General features: G+C 39.3%; 1 protein-coding gene across 5 annotated transcripts in view; it reads left to right on the forward strand.

The window, feature by feature from the left end:
- The window catches only part of scaf8 (SR-related CTD-associated factor 8), a 285,205-nt gene that overhangs the window by 65,768 nt on the left and 195,614 nt on the right, over positions 1-23,823 (forward strand). For all 5 annotated transcript variants that reach the window (XR_006312546.1, XR_006312547.1, XM_043696128.1 and 2 more), the window contains exons 4-5: positions 7,178-7,339; positions 15,647-15,806. Coding sequence is in view for 3 of the 5 variants with exons in the window: in XM_043696128.1 (XP_043552063.1) it covers positions 7,178-7,339; positions 15,647-15,806 (322 nt within the window). In the remaining 2 variants the exon portion in view is untranslated. The remainder of the gene's footprint in view (positions 1-7,177; positions 7,340-15,646; positions 15,807-23,823) is intronic.

Raw genomic sequence — 23,823 nt, forward strand, 5'->3', positions numbered from 1 at the left:
ACCCCACCTCTTCCCTCCACCCGACCTCTTAACGTCCTCCTGCTGCTTCCTCCTTTCCCTACTATGTCTTCCCTCCCATGTCTCCCAACACCCCTCTCCCCTCTCTGTCCACCCCCCCCATACATTTCTGTTTTCTGTTTTTCCAAATATTGAGTATCTTGGTGGTTAAGTCCATAGAACATATAACAGTACAGGCCCTTCTACCCTCGCTGTTGTTCTGGTCTTTTATCCTACTCTAAGATCAGACTATGCCTTTTATTTTAACATCTTCCATGTGCTTATCAAAGAGTCACTTAAATGTCCCTAATAATGTATCTGGCTACTATGACTGCCAGCAGTGCATTTCACGCACCCACCACTCTGTGTAAAGAACTATCTCTGACATCTCCCCTAAACCTTCCTTCAATTACCTTAAAATTATGCCCCCTCATGATAGACATTTCCACCATTGGGAAAACGACTCTGACTATCCACTCTATCTATGCCTGTCAACATCTTGTATACCTCTATCAAGTCACCTCTCATCCTTCTTCACTCCAATGAGAAAAACCCTAGCTCCCTCAACCTTTCTTCATAAGACATTCCCTCCAATCCAGGCAGCATCCTGGTAAATCTCCTCTGCACCCTCTCTAAAACTTCTACATCTTTCCTATAATGAGGCAACCAGAACTAAATACAGTATTATAAGTGTGGCCTAACCTGGGCACTGTAGAGCTGCAGCATAACCTCACGGCTCTTAAACTCAATCTCTGTATCTTGTTGCAAATGATTTGCTCATTCAGCTGAAAGGACTTATTTTAATATTTTGCTTTTAGACCATAAGACATAGGAGCAGAAATTAGGCTATTTGGCCCATCAAGTCTGCTCTGCCATTCAATCATGCTTGATTCATTTCTCAACCCCATTTTCCTACTTTCTCCCTGTAACTTTTGATCCCCTTGGCAATCAAGAAACTATCTATCTCTTTTTTAAATATACTCAGTGAGCTGGCCTCCACAACCTTCTGTGACAATGAGTTCCATAGATTCACCACTCTCTGGCTAAAGACATTTCTCCTTATTTCCATTCTAAAAGGTCTTCCCTTTACTCTAAGCTGTGCCCTCAGGTTCTTGTCTCTCCTGCAAGTGGAAACATTTTCCCAACATCGACTCTGTCCGGGCAGTTCAGTATTTCAATCAGATCCCTCCACCATTTTAAACTTGAGTGAGTGTAGTCCCAGAGTCCTCAAACATTCCTCGTATGTTACGTCTTTCATTCCTGGGATCATTGTTGTGAACCTCCTCAGGACCCATTCCAGGGCTAATACATCCTTCCTGAGGTGTGGGGCTCAAAATTGCTCTCAGTACTCTAAATATGGTCCAACCAGAGCCTCATAAAGCTCCAGATGTACATCCATGCTTTTATATTCTAGTCCCCTTGAGATGAATGACAACATTGTACTTACTTTCCTAATTACTAGCTCAACTTACAAGTTTACCTTGAGAAACCTGGACGAGAACTCCTTTGCACTTCAGATTTTTGAATTTCCTCCCCATTTAGAAAATCGTCCTTGCCTCTATTCTTCCTACCAAAGTGCATGACCTCACACATTCCATGTTGTATTCCATCTGCCACTTCTTTTCCCACTCTCCTAACCTGTCTTAATCTTCCTGCAGTCTCCCTGCCGCATCAATACTACCTGCCTCTCCACCCATCTTTATATCGTCTGCAAACCTAGCCAGAATGCCCTCAGTTCCTTCATCCGGATCATTAATGTATAAAGTGAAAAGTTGTAGTCCCAACACTGACCCTTGTGGAACAGCATTAGTCACCTGCTTCAATCCCGAGTTTAGGACCCTTTTTTCCCCACTCTCTGCCTTCTTCCAGATAGCCAGTCTTTTATCCATGCTAGTATGTTGCCTGTAATATCATGGGCCCTTGTCTTTATTCAGCAGACTCTGTGCAGCATTTTTTCAAAGGCCTTCTGAAAGTCCAGATAAACAACAACATTCCCTGATTTCAGTGAAATATTCTCTATTCCTTCCCATCTCATTCTAATTGTCTTTGTCACAAAATTACCAATCTGCTCGAAAGTTTTGACTTCTCTTTATTTAATAACCTGTTCGTAACTTGAATCATCAATCAGACGCTGACTCATTTTGAAATTTATTGCCCCATCAATGCTCAGGCTGTTTTCAGTCCTAACATCATATTTGATCTTAAAATTAGGTTCTAACACACATTTACATCATCACTAAGACTGCCTTTTTGCATCCATAATGTCATTCAAATCTGTCTGTCCTTCAGTTTATCTTTGCTGAAATTTTCGTTTATGCCTTTATGGCTTCTAAGCTTGACTATTTCATGCATTCCTGGTTGGCGTCCCACATTCCACCCTCCATAGACCTGAAGTCATCCAAAACTTTGCGGTTCTGAATTTTTTCTTACACTAAGTCCTATTCACTTATCATCATGGTGCTCACTTACCTAATATAACAATGCCTCAATTGAAAATTTCTCGTCCTTGTAATCAAACTCCTCTATAGTCTCCCCTCTCCCTATCTGTTAAATCTCGTCGAACCCCACAACTGTCTAAAATATATGCTGTCATCTAATTCACATCTTTCGACCATCCCTTATTATTATTGCTGCACCTAAGATGGCCACACTGACAACGCCTAAGCCCTAAACTGCAGAGTTCGCTCTGTAAATCTCATTGTTTCTAAACATGTTTCCTCCTCCTAGAGCTCAGTAAAATCTACTATTTTGGCCAAGCTTTTGACTATCTTCTCCCAATATTTTGCTTCACAATGCTCCTGTGAAGAATTTAAAATGTGAAGGTTTTATCAGATAAATATGTGATTATTGAATTGCTTGGACTTTGAACTTAATTGACAGCAAGCAATAACCAAAAAAAAACCCATCCAATCACCCTTCCCCTCCCAAAATAAGTCTTTAGGGCACCAATATGGAATGTCACAACTAAATGGAATTAGTTTATAATCATGATAGGTTAAAAAAAATTATTATCTTTTTCTATTGAATAAAGATGTATTAGAATTAGGATTCCTACAGCCCAACAAGTTCACACTGACCCTCTGAAGTGTAACCCACCCAGACCCATTCCCATATAACTCTACATTTCACCCTGACTAATGCACACATCCCTGAACACTATGAGCAATTTAGCATGGCCAGTTCACCTAACCTGCATACCTTTGAGTTGTGGGAGTGTGTTAGAAATAGTTGTAAAAATGCCCTTTTTGAAGTCTCCAGCCTCAAAGTCTTTAGACTATAGTACTGCCTGTCACATAATTTAGAGTTCTAGATATTTTAGTAATTCATAACAAGTTCTGAGTATCTCATTATTGCATCGCCTATCCAGTTCCAATAAATATTGTAGAGAACAGAAACTCTGACGTTGTTAGGATGAAATTATTTATCAAAACAGTATAAGAGAACTTTTTCTTACGAAATGTTTGTGAAACCTGTACAATGTCCTAGCTCATTAACATGGTGAACACACAATGGGCAAATACAGTTACAGAAAAAATGGAGATCTGGTATCTTATGGTTTAGGTCTTATTTATGGATCTCCCATAGTGCACCACATGGGAAGATTGGAGACCTGAGATTATTTGGTGAGAGACCAATGAATCATTGGACCAGGGCCTGCAGATTAAACTTGGTTTCAAAGTCATAAAATCCATTTTAAAATTTTGGAAAAGAGTACAATTGCAGACACACTTGGTGCAGACGTATGATTATGAATGTACCATTATGGACTTTAAATTGTTACAGAATTACATCTTTTTGTTCTGTTTATATGAATGATAGTAATTTTGATTCTGAACTTAGCCAGTGGTAACTTGTGAAAGGTTTGTAAACTTTGATATTTGGAATCATATTGATGAATTTGCAACGTTCTTCAGGGTACCATTGCAACTTTATTTAAGAAAGGAAATAAATGTTAAAAAACACACATTTCTTGTGCTTTGCTCAGTAACAAATGAGTTCCTCTCTACCAGTGATCTGTATGCATTTATATAATACTGGTACAGACTTACTCAGCTGGAGGTGATAAAGCAAATAGGTATATCATTGAGAAAGCAATCAAGAAATTTGCTTTCTCTCTGGACAGATCCTTTTTAATGTTGACGTGCATTTTGTCCCTTTGCAGCCATATATTTTGCAACAAATTGAGCAGAACCACTATACATTGTATCAGGTTGAAGAAATCTGAATTAGAAAAGTATAGCATCTTTATCTGTTTCAATGTTTGACTTATGGCTCAAAATATAGTCTCACTCTTTTAATTTCATTGTCACAGGCAGAAATATGTTAAGCGTCACATTATTCAGTCACAAATATACAAAGTAGTTGTAACTATCTGTTAAAATAATGATCAGGAAAAATCTTGTAAGTGACTAGTTTGGAAAGTTCAGTTTTGACCAACATCATCGCTTGTATCACTGACTGGATTGGTAAGTATGGCCCCATAAATAACTTAGTTGTATTTATGAAAAAAATCTTAAAATATTTTGGGCGCCACGGTGGCACAGTGGTTAGCACTGCTGGCTCACAGCACCAGAAACCCGGGTTCAATTTCCGCCTCAGGCAACTGTCTGTGTGGTGTTTGCACATTCTCCCCGTGTCTGCGTGGGTTTCCTCTGGGTGCTCCAGTTTCCTCCCACAGTCCAAAAATGTGCAGGTTAGGTGAATTGGCCGTGCTAAATTGCCCATAATGTTGGGTGAGGGGGTAAGTGTAGGGGAATGGGTTTGGATGGGTTGCTCTTTGGAGGGTCGGTGTGGACTTATTGGGCCGAAGGGCTTGTTTCCACACTGTAAGTAAGTAATCTAATCTAATATTTTGAACAAGAGAAAAATTCTCCTGAGTCAATATGTTTTTCCAAAATCCCTCTCTTTTCTCAAATTGGCTGCTACATTTCCTGCATTACAATAAAGGCTATACTTGAAAAGTATGTCACTACCTCAGAACTTCTCCATTACTTTACAGCTAATGAAAGATGGAGTCATAATAATATAATAAAAGAATAATATTGCAAGTTCTTTAAAGCAGGCCTAAAAATGTAAATTTTACCTAACATTATTTTCTAGTTTTATATGTTTGCTGCCTGGAGCTTTTTGGTCTTGAAGGCATGAGAAATTCATTCATGTGAAGCTTGCAACTTTATTTTCCTGTCCTCTAGTTACGTTTTGTTCAGCATCTATGTGCAGCTGTGGCACTTAAGCAGTCCAGAATGTTATTGACTTTTGATTTCATTTCTTCTGTTTTTTTTTACTTAGTCTCAATTCATCTTCCACTGGAATCCTCATTCATATCTTTGTATTGCTAGCTTGAATTCCAAAGTACTCCTTGTTGGTATCCCACAAGTCTGTAAACCTGAGATAATCCAAAATTGCCCATTTCTTAACTTGCTGAAAATGTGTTGCTGGAAAAGCGCAGCAGGTCAGGCAGCATCCAAGGAACAGGATTCTCCTGTTCCTTGGATACTGCCTGACCTGCTGCGCTTTTCCAGCAACACATTTTCAGCTCTGATCTCCAGCATCTGCAGCCCTCACTTTCTCTCATTTCTTAACTTGCAACAAGTCCTGTTCACCATCGCCCCCTGCTGACGTACATTGGCCCCAGTCAAACAACATCTTGATTTTGTTTCTCTTCTTTATCAAACTTCTTGAGCAGCCCTGATTTTAGTCATTGTATCATTGGTGGCTGTACTTTTGGTTGTCTCAGCCATAAATTCTGAACTAGTCTCCCTACATCTATTTGCCACTGTACTTTAGTTCTTGTCTTTGAGATGCTGCTTAAAACTTACCTCTTTAACTAATATCTTCTTCTGTAGCTTGGTATGCCATTCTTTATAATATAATGCTTCTGTGACGCAGCTTAGTATTTTTTATGTTAAAGCTGCAACATAAATATTACGTTGCAATTTGGCCTCCCTGTTGTTCCAAGTCCTTTTTAAGTTAATTCTTTTTCAAAGTTCTTTTCAGTCCATTTACAATTCACTGAATCACAAAATTGTTGCAGTGCAGAAAGATCACTGCATGGTGAATGATTTATTGTATAAAATGCAAGGCATGAGTATGAACCTAAATAGTTAGGACAATGAAATAAGTCCACTAAAAAGAGAAGAAAGAGGTGAAAGAACACACGAGAAAATAAATTTGTAAATGGTGAGCATCAAAACTAATTATATGCATGCTGTATATTCAGAAACGCTCTGTGATAAGCCCTGGAGAATGCCATGAAATATCTACAATTATTCATTGAATGATTTATTTTAAAATAATAATGTTCTATAACTTTATTATTCTTCAAATGTAAACGTTTTTATATAGACTTTTTAAACTTGATAAAGTTTATCAAAATTGTTTTCCTTCATTTAGTTGTCCAAAATTAACATTATTTTTGTTCATTGAGCACCCCCAAAATACACGCTTAGTTCCCTAAGATAAACACTGTCTTCCTTTTTCTATTATGCTGCAACCTATTATCAGTCTGTGCTGCCAATCACTATTATTGAAATATTGTCATTTCAATGAGCTTCTGATCACGAAACTGTAAAATTTTGAGATGGGAGTGTAGCACTTAATAGTGTAGAAACGTTGCAGATGCTGAAAACAAAATATTGTAACAAAGAAATGACTCCTAGTTGCTATGGTATAATCTTAATATTTGGAAATATTTCCTATGTGAGAATAAAATGAAATGATCAGCAGCAGCACTGAGGGATATGTTTGGCCTTCCATGCTGAAAACTAGAAAGAATTTCCTTTTTAAAACTCTTCAATTTAATCTAGTTTTTCTATACATTTGCTTTGAAGTGTTAATATTCTTAGGTTTAATGAGTTTTTTTTCCCCCTTTTTAAAAATTCTCTAGCCCAAGAGAAGAGTTTTCTACATTTAGGATGTTTATAGAAATCTGTGCTGAAATTGCTTTTGATTTTTACTGTATCTAGGAACGTACTCAAATTCAGTTAGCAGCTAACTTGAATGGCACAAACAAAATTCACAACGCTCTATGTGGAGAGTCTTGGACTTAAAACCCACAACATGCCATTCCTGACATTTTCCCAGTATATAGATTGGTTTTGTATATAGCTATAATATTCCAAAGTAAATTGGACATTATCTTATTGAAGTGCTTTATTTGTATTTAAATATATATCCACAGTGTAAACCAGAATACAAAGTCCCAGGGCTGTATGTTATCGACTCAATTGTGCGTCAGTCTCGTCATCAGTTTGGTCCAGAAAAGGATGTGTTTGCGCCCAGATTTTGCAAGAACATCAATACAACTTTCCAAAACTTGTACAAATGTCCTGCTGATGACAAGGTATGTGGTTTTCATAGTCTGTATAGTATATGCACTAAATTTAATGCAATAAAACTAAACTAATGATATGAATTCTTCAGTTTTTTTTAAATTTAATGAATCCAGCTTGGCTGATGCTACGTTTTGAACCAAACCAGCTAATTCACTTATTTATTAAGTATAGTCTGGATGAAGTCTGGATAATTTAGAATTTGAATCTTAAGCTTTGATTGAGCATAAAGTTAGTTTAGCACAGTTTGAAATTTGCTAGGTTTGAGATGAATTTCTGTTTAGAGCACTAACTTTTGGAAGTGAATTCGGAGAAGTGGAGAATGAGCAGTAACAAATGCTGGATTTCTGACCAGATGAGGAAATTATGGTTCTGATATTGGTGCTTACATCTGTAGACAGATTACAATATATTTATAAAAGTGAAATTGATGGCAGAAGACAACTGGATACTACTTGAATTTTTAAAAAAAAATCAGATTCTTGAATCTGAAATTCTCCCCCTAAGGATATTTTAGTCAACCCTACAGCATGTGGACTTCAACGGTTTAAGAAGCCAGCTCACCATCACCTTCTTGAGGGCAACTCAGATCAGGCAATAAATGCTTGCCAGCCAGCAAAGCCCACATCCCATGCCTGAATTTTTATAAAGTAGCAACTTTGAGAAAATTAACTTTTTGCAGTGAAATGAATAATGCTTTAGTCCTTTCTCATTGTTTTAAAATGGTGCAGTAATAATATGAGATAAATCTGAAAAGCCTATTAAAAATCTTTCAGCAGATTATGTGGACTAAAAATTATTAAAATTTGTGTCATTGTATACATAGTAACTTAGATAAAATAGAACTTATTTCATTAGGAAGGAGACTAATGGTTGCCCATGTTAATTCAAGAAATGTAGTACACAAAAACAACTGTATTTCTGGGTGTGAGGTTTTTACCAATTACAGTCCCCCACTTACCAACCCATCTGTCCAAAGAATAAGCTTTGTATGTGATTTATAATTTTAATAAAGGCATTTTTTTTTTCCATTTGCTTGTCTTGTTGTGTACCACTGTAGTTTTAAAAGAAAATGGTGTGGAGATGCTGGTGTTGGACTGGGGTGGACAAAATTAAAAATCTCAACACCAGGTTATAGTGCAGCAGGTTTATTTGGAAGAACAAGCTATCGGAGCAGCGAAAGATTGCGCTTCCAAATAGACTTGCTAGGCTGTAACCTGGTGTTGTGATTTTTAACTTTAAAAGAAAATCACCATCTTGGTGTAAACCCTCGTCCAGTGCCATTATAACTCATGATTTTCACCTTATTTTGATTTAGTCACACCTATGTCTAGGTATAAATGGGTCAGGCAAAGCTGTTGGTTCCTGGCCACAGCCAACATTTTTGCATCTCTCTACTGTCTGACGACCAGCTGGAGATCTCTACCAGTAGTCAAATGCCAGTCCATCTTGGGTCCCTCTCCTAAGTCTACTGGGAGTCTATTGCAAAATCCTCTGGGTATGCTGTAATAATAGGAGTTTGGTGAAGCAGCAAAGCCAGTTGAGCTTTTCTTTAAGAAAAGATGACAGATGAAATGGCAGGCTATTCTGAGTATTTTCTTAATTTCAGTATTGAGTATAAAATCCCAGAAATTCTTCTTGTAGGCATCCAATTTACTTTTTTTTGGGCAATTTTCAAATTCCAAGTTTGACAAACATGTAGGTAAGTAAAGAGCCTGTTCACTTTGTAAAGTCCAAATCATTTTCAGTTGGTTGAAAATTAGTGCTGGTCCCCTACTTTCACATTGTCTGTTGCTTCCTGGACATTGCTTATCTGGACAGTTTAATTAATGTCCTCTGATGTCGCTTTGATTGGTATAAGTATCTGTTGGTTATTAGTGGTCTTCTGTTACAATTTATTTTGTTTTCTTGATGTTTATACTTAGTCCCACTCTTTCACCTTGATTACTGAGTTGATAAGCTGTTGCAATCCTGTGTGCTGTCTCACGCAAGTGTTCAGAGATAAGCAGTTATATAATTAATGTCTTAAATCACTAAATAATATGCTGGGCTGATTTAGACAAGTTTAACTGTAGTGGAAATATTGAATTAGTTCCTGGGCAATCTGACAGCATCCACTAGTGGAATAGCAGTTTTTCTTGATAGAAGTCCATACATCGTGGACTCCAGTGAGTGAAATTACTTACGGAAGCGAAATTTGCAAATCATTTACGCAAGTTACCATGGGAAAAGGGTATTATGAAGAGTTTCAATTGGTTAAACGAGATTCCACAAGTTGACATCATCGTATTCATGGGCAACATGAATGCACAAATTGGTGCAGACAGGACTGAATTTCAGAATTTCTAGGCCACTGTGGAAATGAAAGATGCACAAATAATGGAGATCACTTTGTACAGTTTGTTCCACAATCTCAAGTTTACTCTTTAACATCTACAAAACCAGATGAGCTTTGAATGCCAGCAGAACTCCAATCAAATATCCATTAAGCACTGTTAAATAATGTTAGGGTACATTGTGCAACAGACATTCGGTGGTGACCATTTGGTAATGGCATAGATCACGCTGAGGACGCAGAACAGTCAGTCAGATGTGGGAAAGATTTTGATATCAGCAAGCTTGGTGGTGATAAAACTAAGAGCAGGTTTGGTGTCCTGGCTGATCTCAGGCCTTGAATGGTAGACTGATGGAGATGAAAACTAAAGGAGGAAATTCAAGTAGAAGGAGAAATGTGAGTCAGTGACCACACATGGGGATCTTCATGCAGGAAAGAAGATACATTATCAGAAAAGTGAAAATGGAAACATGAGCCTTCCATCAGACTTCTATAAATGAGAAGGGAAAAGAATCAACAAACCAGCAGAAGACGCAGTTGCTTGCAGTAACAGTCTTTCTTTGAGAGAGTTTTAACAGCTGGCACTCTGCAATACTCATGAATGTAGGGAGTACAAGCATCAAATTGCATCTTGACATTTTTATAACTGGATGCACATACTGCCAAGATGATTCCCTAATATGTGTAAACATGTAAGAATTATGCTTGGCATTTAATGAAAGCAGTGTTTTTATATGCAAGATAAATCTAACAACCTTTATTCTTTTTCATAATCAAACCTGAGTTCTTTTAATCTTTGATTTATTACTGCATTTGATCCATCTAACTATTGGATAAATTTTAAATCCAGTCAGTTTCCCAAAATCACTTTTGGTTTTATCTGGAAACAGTTTACACAGTTGAATGACTAAGAAACAAAATTTTCTGTCATCATTCTAATCAAAAGGAAAGCAAAATAATACAGAAGTTAGGAAATGTTGGAAACACTGTGCAAGCCGAGCAAAACATTGATGACGTGTCATCACCTCTGTTGAGATATGGTGAAAACGCTTTTCTCTGAAATACTAACTCTCCATCTTTCTGTTCATATGCTGTCTCTTTTCAGTTCTTTTTTAAATGACCTTATAATCACTTCAGGTGAAATTCCACATTCTGATAATCCTCTTCATGAGTATGGTTTTACTAACTCATTGTATTCTTCTTGTATTCTGAATCTTTGCCAGGATTTCCCAAATTGATGTTTGCAACACCTAGTGGAGTTGCTATCTGACAATTTGGGGTTGTGCGATAAAAGGCAACAATCGTTGGTGGAGCTCTGGCCAATTGCAACCAGCTTAAAGCTCTTTAAAGCTCATTAAATTGTGACCATGGCTTAAGTCGCAGTTCTTTGATCCTTGAAGTATGAACTCTATCTCAGTAGCAAAGTGGATGCTTTTTACTTAAACCTCTATGGATTAAACAGCTTCTCCTAGCTGTCAGGTCTCTCATCCCCTTCTTACCTCCCCAACTACCACCACTCCTGTCAGGGGTCTGCATTTCAACCGTGCTGTGAGAGGTTTGTCACTTCCTATCCCAAACCCTGGAGCAACTTTCTCTGGCAAAGAGTGACACAGTGGCTCAATGATTAGCACTTAGCCTCAAAGCGCCAGGGAGTCGATTTGCTTCTACAGTCAGGCAACTGTAAATGGAGTTTACACATTGTCCCCATGTCTGCGTGGGTTTCTTCCCAGATGCTCTGGTTTTCTGCCACAGACCAAAGATGTGTAGGTTAGGTAGATTTGGCATGCTAAATTGCCCATAGTGTCCAGGGATGTGCATGGGTGTATTATCCATGGGAAATGCAGGGTTACAGGGACAGAGTAAGGAGGTGAATCTAGTTGGGATTCTTTTCAGAGGATCGGTGTGGACTGATGGGTCAGATGGCCTACTTGCACATTGTAGGATTTCTAGGAGTTTTGTCCACCTCTTGGATACTTCTGCCACATTCTGTGATCTGGAGGCATTGCAGTTATACCCAAATGGGATCATAATAAGAAAATGTTTGGGAACCACCGGACCTGTTGTTCCTGATTCTCAGAATTGTTACTGCAGAAAGGAGGCTATTTAGCCCATTGTGTTTACTCTGATTCTTCAAATGAGCATTATGACTTGGTGATTTGCCTGATTTTTCCCAATTTATTAGGAGAAAGTGAGGACTGCAGATGCTGGAGAAGTCTGAATCGAAAAGGGTGACACTGGAAAAGCAGAGCAGGTCAGGCACCATCCGAGGAGCAGGAGAGTCGACAATTTGGGCATTCTTGATGAAGGGCTTATGCCCAAATGCTCAACTCTCCTGCTCCTCTGGTGCTTCCTGACCAGCTCTGCTTTTCCAACGCCACTCTTTTGCCAGATTATTGCTTATTGTTTTTATTCAAATAATCATTCAATGTTCTCTGAAATGCCTCCACAAACTGCCTCCTGTACACTTTCAGGAATGTTCATCCAGACCCAAACTACTCACCCATTGTGTGAAAGCATTTTGTCTCTCATCACGTTTGCAAATGACTATAAATCTATGTGCTATGATTCTGGATCCTTTGACGATTGGGCACAGTTTATCCATGTCTGCTTTTTAAACACATGTAAACAAATAATTCACTTTTTTGAGGCTTTTCATAATTTTTGAATTTGTTATTGCACCCTTCCTTTAAGCTTTTCAGTTCCCTCCTCTGTTTTTGCATAGTATGTCCTTCTGTTCCTGGATAGTACGCCTGTGACAAGTTAGTATTTTAAGCTGTAAATGAGCGGAAGATTGCAGTGTGTTTCTTGTAGGTCACTATGATTGCAGTCTGTAGCCTCTGTTAACAGCTGCAGTTTGCATCTTCAACCAATAATGGCTTTTTGAATATGTTCCCTCAAGGTCTTGAGGTTTCCAAATAACTTTCTCTTATCAGATCATGAAGAGACCTGAGCCATATCCAAGGTGAGGAACGCTAGCAAAAATGTGAATTTTTTTTTCCATAAATCTGTTCAGAGATGCTATTGCACACATTTGAAGCACTTGAGAACACAGGCCTCCTAGTTCATAGATGGTACACTACCACTGTGCCAAAGAACTTCACTAGCAAACATGCACGCGGTAAACAGACCACATAAATAAACCCTGATCAAGCTGGTGTGTGCATCTTTAAGATTCCAATTGCAGGTTATAACCATATGTGCAAGAACAGGGTACCTAAAAGCATTGGGAAGAGATTCTTCAAAGCAATGTTCTGCCTTTTGACTTCCCTCCCACTTAATACAGACATGTCTTTGATATGTGGAAAATCTGCATAAGTACTTGATTGATAAATTTTGGGGTGGTGAGGGACCTGGAACTTAGGAAATAGGTGTCCAACTCCATTCACTTGATGGGCTTAGTCTATCAATTTAGCATAGACCAAATCTGGAATTATCTGGTCACTTTGGGTTAAAATTAGTGTGCCGGCTCATTTTTACTGTACGATAGATGCAGTGTATGGAAGATATTTATGGTTTGTGAAATCCTAATTGTCAAAATAAGTAGGTTTTATTGTGCATATGCATTCTTGCCAACTGTGTGAAATCTGCATTTAAGTGATTTCATGATGAATTGAAATGCGAGGAAATGAATTGTAAAGATGTTCCTGAAAGGATGGCTGGAGGTCACTGAAGATACATTGGAAAATGGCAAACTGTTCCTCCTCCTGGGAGTGTAGTGGAACAGGAGGGGTTAAAGCAGTACCATAGTGCTGCTACAGCCTGTACACAGCCCTCCTGGATCTCACTGCCTTATGTACTGGAGTAATGTAGGGGCATACTTCAGCAGTACTTTCAAAGGTGCTGTTTGAGATTGAGATACCTACCTAGAGTGGCTGCAATGCATTGAATGGTCCTGACCATATAGTCCATACATAAGTGGAGAATTATGTAATTGTTACAGCGTGGAAGGTGTCCATTAAGTCATTATGTCTATGTTGGCTCTCTGCATAATTAACGAGTTCAATTCCCTGCCCTTTCCTTTTGGTATAATTATTTTTATTCTGGTTTCTTTCTGCTTTGAAAGTTGCATAAATCTTGCTCCATCACACACGACAGAAATGCATTTTAGATCCTAACCACTTGTTTAGAAAATAAAAATTCTTTATGCTGCCATTTTTTTGTCACTCAACTTAAATTGATATGCTCTAGTTCTTGAGTTTTCAACCAAAGGGAGCAGTTCTGTCCTACCTAGACCCTCAAAGGGACCTCTTATCAAATTTCCTCCCAATTTTTTAAAAGAAATTCCAGCTTCTCTAATCTCTCTACCTCACTGAAGTTCTCATCCTTGGAGCTATTCTCACAAATCTTTTCTGTGTGATCTCTAAAGCCTTCATAACTGTTCTAATGTGCAATGCCTGGAATTTGATTTCAGTTCAGGTTGATCCAGTGTTATCCAGATGTTGTTCACCATCTCTTTATAAACCCCATAATTTCATATACCCTTTCAATGAGTTGTTCAAACTATCCTGCCACCTTCAGCAATTTATGCATGGTTTGTCTAGTCTCTGTACCCCATTTTATATGTTTATATTAAGTAATCACTTTCTTCCAACCCAGTTCTACATTTCATACTTTGTGTTACATTTTGTCTCTCGTGCATAATGTTGTCAACACTGTTGCTTTCCTCCTCATAGTTTACAATACTTCCAAATTTTCTGTCATCTGCAAATTCTGTCTTTGACACCATGTCTGGGTTATTGATCTATATCAAGAAAAGCAGTGGCTGCAAGAGCAGTCAGAGGCTCAGAATTTTGTGGTGAGCAATTTGCCTCCCAACTCCTCAAAACCTGTCAACTATTTACAAAAAGAATGTCAAAAATGCAGTGGAATGTTCTTCATTATCCATATCCTTTTTAGTTTTAAGGATGACCACGGCTGCAACAACACTCACAAGGCTTAACACAATTTTGGATAAAGCAGTCTCTACAATGTACACCTTATCCACCAATTTAGACAGTAACTTGTTCCACCACTGATGCATAGTGATAGCCGTGTGTACTATCTGCAAGATGCACTGCAACATATCACCAAGCATTTATAAACAGCACCTTCTAAATCCATGACCTGCAACAGGCAAGGGCTGCAGATGCATAGGAACAGCACTATCTAAAAGTTCCCCTCCCAAGTCGCACACTACCATGACTTGGAACTATGTTGAAGTGTTTTCCTCGTTGTTGGGTCAAAATACTGGAACTCCCTCCATAACAGCACTGCACATCGCATAGAATACTGCAGTTTAAGCAGATAGCTCACCACCATCTTTTCAAATGAAATTAACAATGTGCATTTAATAATGGCCTCACCAGTAATATTTGTCTCTTATGAATGAACAAAAAAAGTCCAGGAAAAGGTAGTAAAAATCTGGTGCAGCCCACTGTCTCTTCCTCTAAAAAAACAACTGTCCACACCTACTGTTTCTTGTCATTCAGCCAATGTTACCACTGTTCTTGTTATTGCATGTGCTTCAACTTACTTGCAAGCCTATTAATTAGCACTTGATAAAATGCCTTTTAGAAGTCCACAGAGACTAAATCAAACACACTACCATTATCAGCCCTATCTGTTTTCATTTCAAATGAAAAACCTCACTCAATTAGTAAAAGGATTTGCTTCCTGTGATATAGCATGGTATATAATAATCTGGGTACCCTGCCATTTTTCTTGAGTCAACGTACAAATGCTTTTGAAATGATATGTCAAAAATGGTTTGTATACTACTGAAAAATATTAACTTCCTCATATGGAAAAGAGAGAGTTTACTTTGAGAAGCACATCTTAATTACAGGTAAGCACTGACGTTTATAATGAGCAGAGGTAAACAGGTTTTTGTTTTAGGGATTTCAGTTCATTCTTTGTGAAGTTTTGGTATAATTCAGTGTGTATTGGCTAAATATCTGGTGATTATTAGTAGCTCTAATATTAGGTTGATATGTGTGTTTTACAGAGTAAAGTAGTGCGGGTACTGAACTTGTGGCAGAAGAATGGAGTGTTCAAAAGTGAGATCATACAACCACTTCTGGACCTAGCAACTGGGATTCCGCCACCATCTGTCGCCCCTGCTGTTGCCAGTACTACTGCAGCAACTGTGAGCAGCAACACACCAGGTAGCCATCTAGTAACTTTAGCTTAAAATAACATATATATCATTCAGAAGTAATACAGAAATAGTTTTGGGATTGAATAATATGTATATTATGTGGACGATCAATCCCATACAATTTATCGTTTGATAAAGCAGTCATGCAGAACAGATGTTATGAAAACATAGTTCACAGTGAAAGCACTGGAACCACAGCCTTAATCATGTATTAATATTTCAACTTTAAGTGAACACTGAGAATCTTTGGATTAGATCTACTTTGTCCCATGATCCTCCTTGTATCAATCTACCTGTTACTTAGATAAAATGTATGCCCCAACAATGACTGTTCCATTGTTACTTTGCTTGAGGCTAAACATATGACCATTCTGATTAATATTTGTGCTGGACTATGCTGGTAGACTGTAGAATTTTTGAAAAGTTCTTTTTCATGGTAAAATTGTTAAGAACATAACTGTTTCCATTGTTTTTGTTTTTGAGCACTTTGAATGTTCTTTAGAAAAATATGACTTGAAAAACTCCATCAATTTTTGTTGTAAATGCTACTGCCAGTGATCAAATTAGGAATGGCATAATAGAACAGTTGATGTCAGTGTTGATGGGGAGCTAGAAATGGACCCACATTTCTGGTTGGCAATTTCCTCAGAAATTAAACTCTGAACTTATAGCTTGTTTTCTGTAGCAATTAATAATTCTTTAATACAGAACTTAAGTATTGCTGAAAATAGAAATATTTTCCAAGTTGTTTCTCACACTTATCAGGACAAATGCAAGAATGCCCAAATTTCAGTGTACACTACATGTGAAAAGTGTGTCAATTGTTTGGTGAGTCGACTGTGGTCATAGCATTGCCATAGAAAAGCAGTAGGGAACTATAGTCTTCCCAAACTCGAGGTATCTCATAGAAGCTGCTAGGCTTTAATATTTTCCTGTTGGTTGCAGGAATTGTGTCCCTGCATTTGAATAAGCCAAGTTGAGCTTGACTGATTATTTTAAATTGGTTGTTAGTGTGGCTATTCGCACACTCACCGAATCAAATTGAATTGTAGATGTTTTGTTGTAAACTGTTTGCATATGTCTGTAGTCTGCCTGTTACAAAGTACTGAAGGAGCATGCTGTTTGGTGCGATCAATTGTTAGGACATAAAGTATAAGAATCCAGAAACATTACAGTGCATTGGAGGCTATTCAGTCCATTTTGCTTAGTATTACACTCCAAGTGAAATTAATGCATAATGTTGATTTTTTTTGATTGGGAGAATGCCATTTTAGTCTGAAGGCAGCACGTTTGTTAGCAAATGATTCTCGCAAATTTGAACGATAATTCAAGCAATCCATTTCAGCCTGCAGCAACACTGTGTGGGTGGCACTTTTCACCAACTGGACTTATTTTGAGATTGCATCCAAAGTAGAAAGTTGGGAAATGACTAAGCATGTGGCTTATATTCATAAGATGATAAGATAGAGGAGCAGAATTAGACCATTCAGCCCTTTGTGCCTACTCCGCCATTTGATCATGACTGTTATGTTTCTCAACCCACTTCTCCTGCCTTCTCCTCATAACACTTGATCCCCTGACCAATCAAGATCTACCTATCACTGTCTTAAATACACTTAGTGACTTGGCCTCCATAGCCTCTTGTGGCAATGAGTTCCACAAATTAATCACTATCTAGCTAGATAATTTCCTCCTCATCTCCGTTCTAAAGGGTCATACCTTCACTCTGTGGCTCTGCCCTCGAATCTACTCTCTCTTCCTAGCAAACATCATCTCCACATCCACTCTATCAGCATTTTGTAAATTTCAGTGATTACCACCTCTCATCAAGACCCAAAGACCTCACCTCTTCATTAGCAGGATCATTGTAAACCTCCTCTGGCACCCCTCCAACCACAGCACATCCTTCCTTAGATGTGGGGCCCTAAAACTGCTCACAGTGTTCCAAATGCAAACTGTCCAGAGTCTTATAGAGCCTCATCAGTAAATCTCTGCTCTTGTATTCTAGCCCTCTTTAACTCAATGCTAACATTTCATTTACCTTCACAACTGTCAACTAAACCTCCATGTTAACCGTAAGAGAAATTTGAACTAGGCTGCTAAGTCCCTTTGTGGTTCAGGTTATCAAAGCCTTTTCCCATTAAGAAAATATACTGTGCTTTTATTCTCCCTACCAAAATGCACAACCTCTCACTCCCCCATGTTGTATTCTATCTGCCACTTTGCCAATTTCCTAGCCTGTCCCAATTCTTTGTGCAGCCCTTCCTACCTCCTCAACGCTACCAGTCTCTCCTCCTATCTTTCTGACATCTGTAACTTAGCAACAATGCCTTTGGTTCCTTCATCCAGATCATTAATGTATAATGTGAATAGTTGTGGTCCAACACTAACCCAGTGGAACTCTGCTTTTCACTGGCTGCGGTCCTGCAAAAGACCCTTTTATTACATTCTGTGCCTTCTGCCAGTCAGCCAATCCTCTATCCATACTACTACCTTGGCCCCTAACACAGTGGGCTTTGATCTTATTTAGCAGCCTTCTGTGTGACCCATTGTCAAAGGCTGTTGTGGAAATCCAAAATGAGTGCATTCACTGGTTCTCCTTTGTCTAGCTTGCTCATTACCTCCTCGAAGAATTTTAACCGGTTTGTCAGGCATGATTCCCATTGACAAAACCTTTCTGACTCAGCACTATTTTATCATGCATTTCCAAGCACTACATAATCTCATCCTTAATAATGGACTGTCAAAATCTTATCAATGGCCATGGTCTGGCTGACCGCCCTATAATTTTCTGTCTTCTGACAGGCAGTGTTGGTAAAGAGAATCTGGATGTGCTGCATTTCTAGAAAGCATTTGATAAGAAACTACAGGAAAGAAAATTGGAGCTCATGGTGTAAGAGATAACATAATTGCATGGATAGATATTTTAAGATTAGAGTGGTGCTGGAAAAGGAGGAGCAGAATGCTGCCTGACCTCTGTGCTTTTCCAGCACCACTCTAATCTTGACTCTGATCTCCAGCATCTGCAGTCCTCACTTTCGCCTAGAAATTTAGTTAGTTGACAGGAAAACAAAGTTGGCATAAATAAATAATTTTCAGATTGACACATTTGAGTACCACTGAGATCCATGCTGGGTCTTAACTATTTACATTCTACGTTAATGATTTGGATAAAAGAATTTTTGGATATATGATTGCAAAATTGCTGAAGATGCATTAATAGGTCAGAAGGTAAGTTGGGAAGAAGTCATAAGAAATCTACAAAGGGATGGTTAAGTGAGTGGACAGAAAATTGGCAAAAGGAATATAATGAAAGTAAATGTATGTATGATCACTTTGAAAGGAAGAATAGAAAGAATATTATTTAAATGTGGGCGAATTGCAGAGCTCTGAGGTGCAGGGGGATCAGGGTATCCAGATATACGCACCACTAAAAGTTGGCATGCAGGTACAGCAAGTGATTAAGAAGTCGAATGGAATACTGCTTATTGCAAGTGGAATTGAATACAAGTGTAGGCAGTTTAATTGTAATTATATAGAGTATAATGGATTGAAAATTGGTTGGCTGATAGGAAACAAAGGGTAGTGATAAACGGCTCCATTTCAGAATGGCAGGCAGTGACCAATGAGGTACCGCAGGGATCCGTGCTGGGACCGCAGCTTTTTACAATATATGTTAATGATATAGAAGATGGTATCAGCATAACATTAGCAAATTTGCTGATGATACAAAACTGGGTGGCAGGGTGAAATGTGATGAGGATGTTAGGAGATTATAGGGTGACCTGGACAAGTTAGGTGAGTGGGCAGATGCATGGCAGATAAATGTATGGTTATCCACTTTGGTGGCAAGAACAGGAAGGCAGATTACTACGTCAATGGAATCAATTTAGGTAAAGGGGCAGTACAGAGAGATCTGGGTGTTCTTGTACACCAGTCAATGAAGGTAAGCATGCAGGTACAGCAGGTAGTGAAGAAGGCTAATAGCATGCTGGCCTTCATAACAAAGGAATTGAGTATAGAAGCAAAGAGGTGCTTCTGCAGCTGTACAGGGCCCTGGTGAGACCACACCTGGAGTACTGCGTGCAGTTCTGGTCTCCAAATTTGAGGAAAGACATTCTGGCTATTGAGGGAGTGCAGCGTAGGTTCACGAGGTCAATTCCTGGAATGGCGGGATTACCTTACACTGAAAGACTGGAGCGACTGGGCTTGTACACCCTTGAGTTTAGAAGACTGTGAGGGGATCTGATTGAGACATATAAGATTATTAAAGGATTGGACACTCTGGAGGCAGGAAACATGTTTCCGCTGATGGGTGAGTGCTGAACCAGAGGACACAGCTTAAAAATACAGGGTAGACCATTTAGGACAGAGATGAGGAGAAACGTCTTCACCCAGAGAGTGGTGGCTGTGTGGAATGCTCTGTCCCAGAGGGCAGTGGAGGCCCAGTCTCTGGATTCATTTAAGAAAGAGTTGGATAGAGCTCTCAAGGATAGTGGAATCAAGGGTTATGGAGAAAAGGCAGGAGCAGGATACTGATTAGGAATGATTAGCCATGATCATGTTGAATGGCGGTGCAGGCTCGAAGGGCAGAATGGCCTACTCCTGCACCTATTGTCTATTGTCATAGTACTGGTGAGGGCACATCTGGATGATCTACAGTTTTGGCTTGCTTGTTTAGGAATGAATGTAAATACATTATCATGGCATGCTGGCTCAGTGATTAGTGCTGCTGCCTCAGTGCCAGGGGCCCAGGTTTGATTCCAGCCTCTGGCGATTATCGGTGTGGAGTTTCCCAATTCTCCCCGTGTCTACGTGGGTTACCTCTGGGTGCTTCAATTTCCTCCCACAATTGAAAGATGTGCAGGTTAGGTGAATTGGCCATGCTTAATTGCTCATCGTGTTCAGGGATGTATGGGTTAGGGGTAAATGTAGAGTAATAGGGTAGGAGAATGGTTCTGGGTGGGGTACTCTTCATAGGGTCAGTGTGGACTTCCCACACTGTAGGGGTTCTGTGATGATTCTATTTTCCAATTCAAAGAAGGTTCACTCAGCTGACACCTGGAAAGTTGAGGTTATTTTATGATGAAAGATTAATTAGTCGGGGCCTATATCCATCAGAAATTAGAAGAATAACAGGTGATCTTAATGAACAGTGCAAGATCCTGAGAGAACTTTATAAGGTGGGTACAAAAAGGATGTTTTGCCTTGTGGGAGAGTTTAGAATGCAAGGAGATGATTGAAAAATTGCACTCCTTCACTGAAGACAGGAAAAGAATCCTCTTCTCAGAGCGTTGTGTGTGTCTGGAGCACTGTTCCGCAGAGCATGGCAGAGGTAGCTTTGTTCAATACTTCGAAGGTTGAGGTAATTATATTTTTGACTAACAAGGGAGTCAAAGATTATAGCATATTCTCATAAATGTGGAGAAGTCAGGTTAACCAAGATCTTGTTGAATGGAGAGTGTATGTGAGGGGTTAATTCCTGCTTCTCATTTACAACTTGTTCGGATCACATCTTGTCCATTATGATATTGCCAACATTCAATGCTGAAATGGAAGTTCCACTGTCTATTCAGCTTTGTTCAACCATTGGATTTTTCTCCAAATGAGTCCTTCAAGGATAGCATGAAAATAAAAATGGAATGACTGATCAAATGGAGAAACATACCAGCTTTGGTGGCAATCATGTGTGAATGGGTTGTGGAGGCCGAGAATGAAATCAGATCCGAAATTTTTTTATCAAATCTTAGGAATAATAATATGGCATATCAAATGTACTTGATTGAACTGTAGATTATTTCTGTAATAAATAATAAATGCAGTGCCTCACATTTGTGTAAATTAACTCTACCTGCCACTTCTCGGCTAATTGGTCCATCTGATCAAGATTCCTTTGTACGTAGAGGTAACCTTCTTTGCTGTCCACTACATCTCCAATTTTGGTGTCATCTGCAAACTTACTATCTATACCTCCAATGTTCACATCCAAATCATTTATGTAAATGACGAAAAGCAGTGGTCCCAGCTCCGCTCCTTCTGGCATACCACTGGTCACAGGCCTCCGGACTAAAATGCAACCCTGTATCACCATCCTCCGTCTTCTACCTCCGAACCTGTTCTGTATCCAAATGCCTAGTGACCTAATCTTGCTAACCAGTCTATCATGAGGAACCTTATCGAATGCCTTACTGAAGTCCGCATCGATCACATCCACTGTTCTGCCCTCATCAATCCTCTTCGAGACTACTTCAAAAAACGAATCAAGTTAGTAAGACATGATTTCCCACGCACAAAGTCATCTTGGCGTCACTAATCAGTCCTTGCCTTTCCAAATACATGTAAATCCTGTCCCCTCAGGATTCCCTCCGACAACCTACCCACAAGTGATATCAGGATAATGGGTCTATCGTTCCCTGATTTTTATCACCTTTCTTAAAGACTGCCACCATATTAGCCAACCTCCAATCTTCCGGCACTTCACCTCTGACTATCGATGTTATAAATATCTCAGCAAGGGGCTCAGCAATCACTTTTCTAGCTTCCCAGTGACTTTTGAGATACACCTGATCAGGTTCGGGGGTTTTAACCATCTTTTTGCGTTTCAAGACATGCAACACTACCTCTTCTGTAATATGGATATTTTTCAAGATGTCACCATCAATTTCCTCACATTCTCTATTTTCCATGTCCTTTTCCACCATAAACACCTGATGCAGGACGGCACAATGGCTCAGTAGTTAGCACTGCTACCTCACAGTGCCAGGGACCCAGCTTCGATTCCAGCCTCAGGCAATTGCCTGTGTGACGTTTGCACAATCTCCCATGTCTGCGTGGGTTTCCATCGGTGCTCCGGTTTCCTTCCACAGTCCAAAGATGTGTAGGTTAGGTGAATTGGCCATGCTAAATTGCCCATTGTGCTCAGAGATGTGTAGATTAGGTGAATTAGTCTGGGGAAATGTAGAGTAATGGGATAGGGGAATGGGTCTGGGTTGGTTACTTTTTGGAGGGTTGGTGTGGCGTTGTTGGGCCAAAAGGCCTGTTTCCATTGTTTCCCTGTTTCCACTGTAGAGGTTCTATGATGAAAATACTCATTTAGTATCTCCCCATCTCCTGTATTTCACACAGGGTGCTTTGCTGATCTTTTGAGGAGCCCTATTCTCTCCCCAGTTACCCTTTTTTCTTTAATGTATTTATAAAATCCCTTTCTCCTTAACCCTGTTTTTCAAAGCTATCTCATGTCCCATTTTTGTCCTCCTGATTTCCCTCCAGTATGCTCCTCCTGCTTTTATACACTTCTGAGGATTCATTCGATCTCTACTATCGATACCTGACACATGCTTGATTAAAACCTCAGTTTCTGTAGTCATTCAGCATTCCCTACACTTGTCAGACTTGCCTTTCACCCTAACAGAAACATACTGTCCCTGGACACTCTCCCTCATTTTTGAAGGCTTCCAATTTTCCAGTCATCCATTTCCCTGCGAACAGCTGCCCCCAATCAACTTTGAAAGTTCTTGCCTAAGACTGTCAAAATTGGCCTTTGTCCAATTTCGAACTTTAACTTTTAGATTAGGTCTTTCCTTTTCCATTACTCTTTTAAAAGTAATAAAAAATGTTCTTGGACACACCTGATAAATACCTCTCTATTTAACCCCAAATGTTGGTTTGTGTGCCGTTATGAGTCCTAGGGGTCGCAGTAGTCTGGCTCAGTTCTGAGATGCTCCTGATGTATGGTAGTGTGGCTAGTCCTTTTGGTTGTGGTATGTCCTCGTTCCGTGGTCTTTCTCTTAGGCATCTGTTGATGAAGTTGCCCCAACACACACAAACGAAGCTGCATCAGGACACTATTCAAAAGGGCCACAACACACTGCAGTACACCAGAACTGCAAAAAGAAGAAGAGGAACACCTATACAAGGTATTCGCCAAAAACGGATACCCGCGCAACCTCATCAACAGATGCCTAAGAAAAAGACCACGGAACAAGGACATACCACAACCAAAAGGACTAGCCACACGACCATAC

This window comes from Chiloscyllium plagiosum, chromosome 9 (assembly GCF_004010195.1).
Source record: "Chiloscyllium plagiosum isolate BGI_BamShark_2017 chromosome 9, ASM401019v2, whole genome shotgun sequence".
NCBI lineage: Eukaryota > Metazoa > Chordata > Chondrichthyes > Orectolobiformes > Hemiscylliidae > Chiloscyllium > Chiloscyllium plagiosum.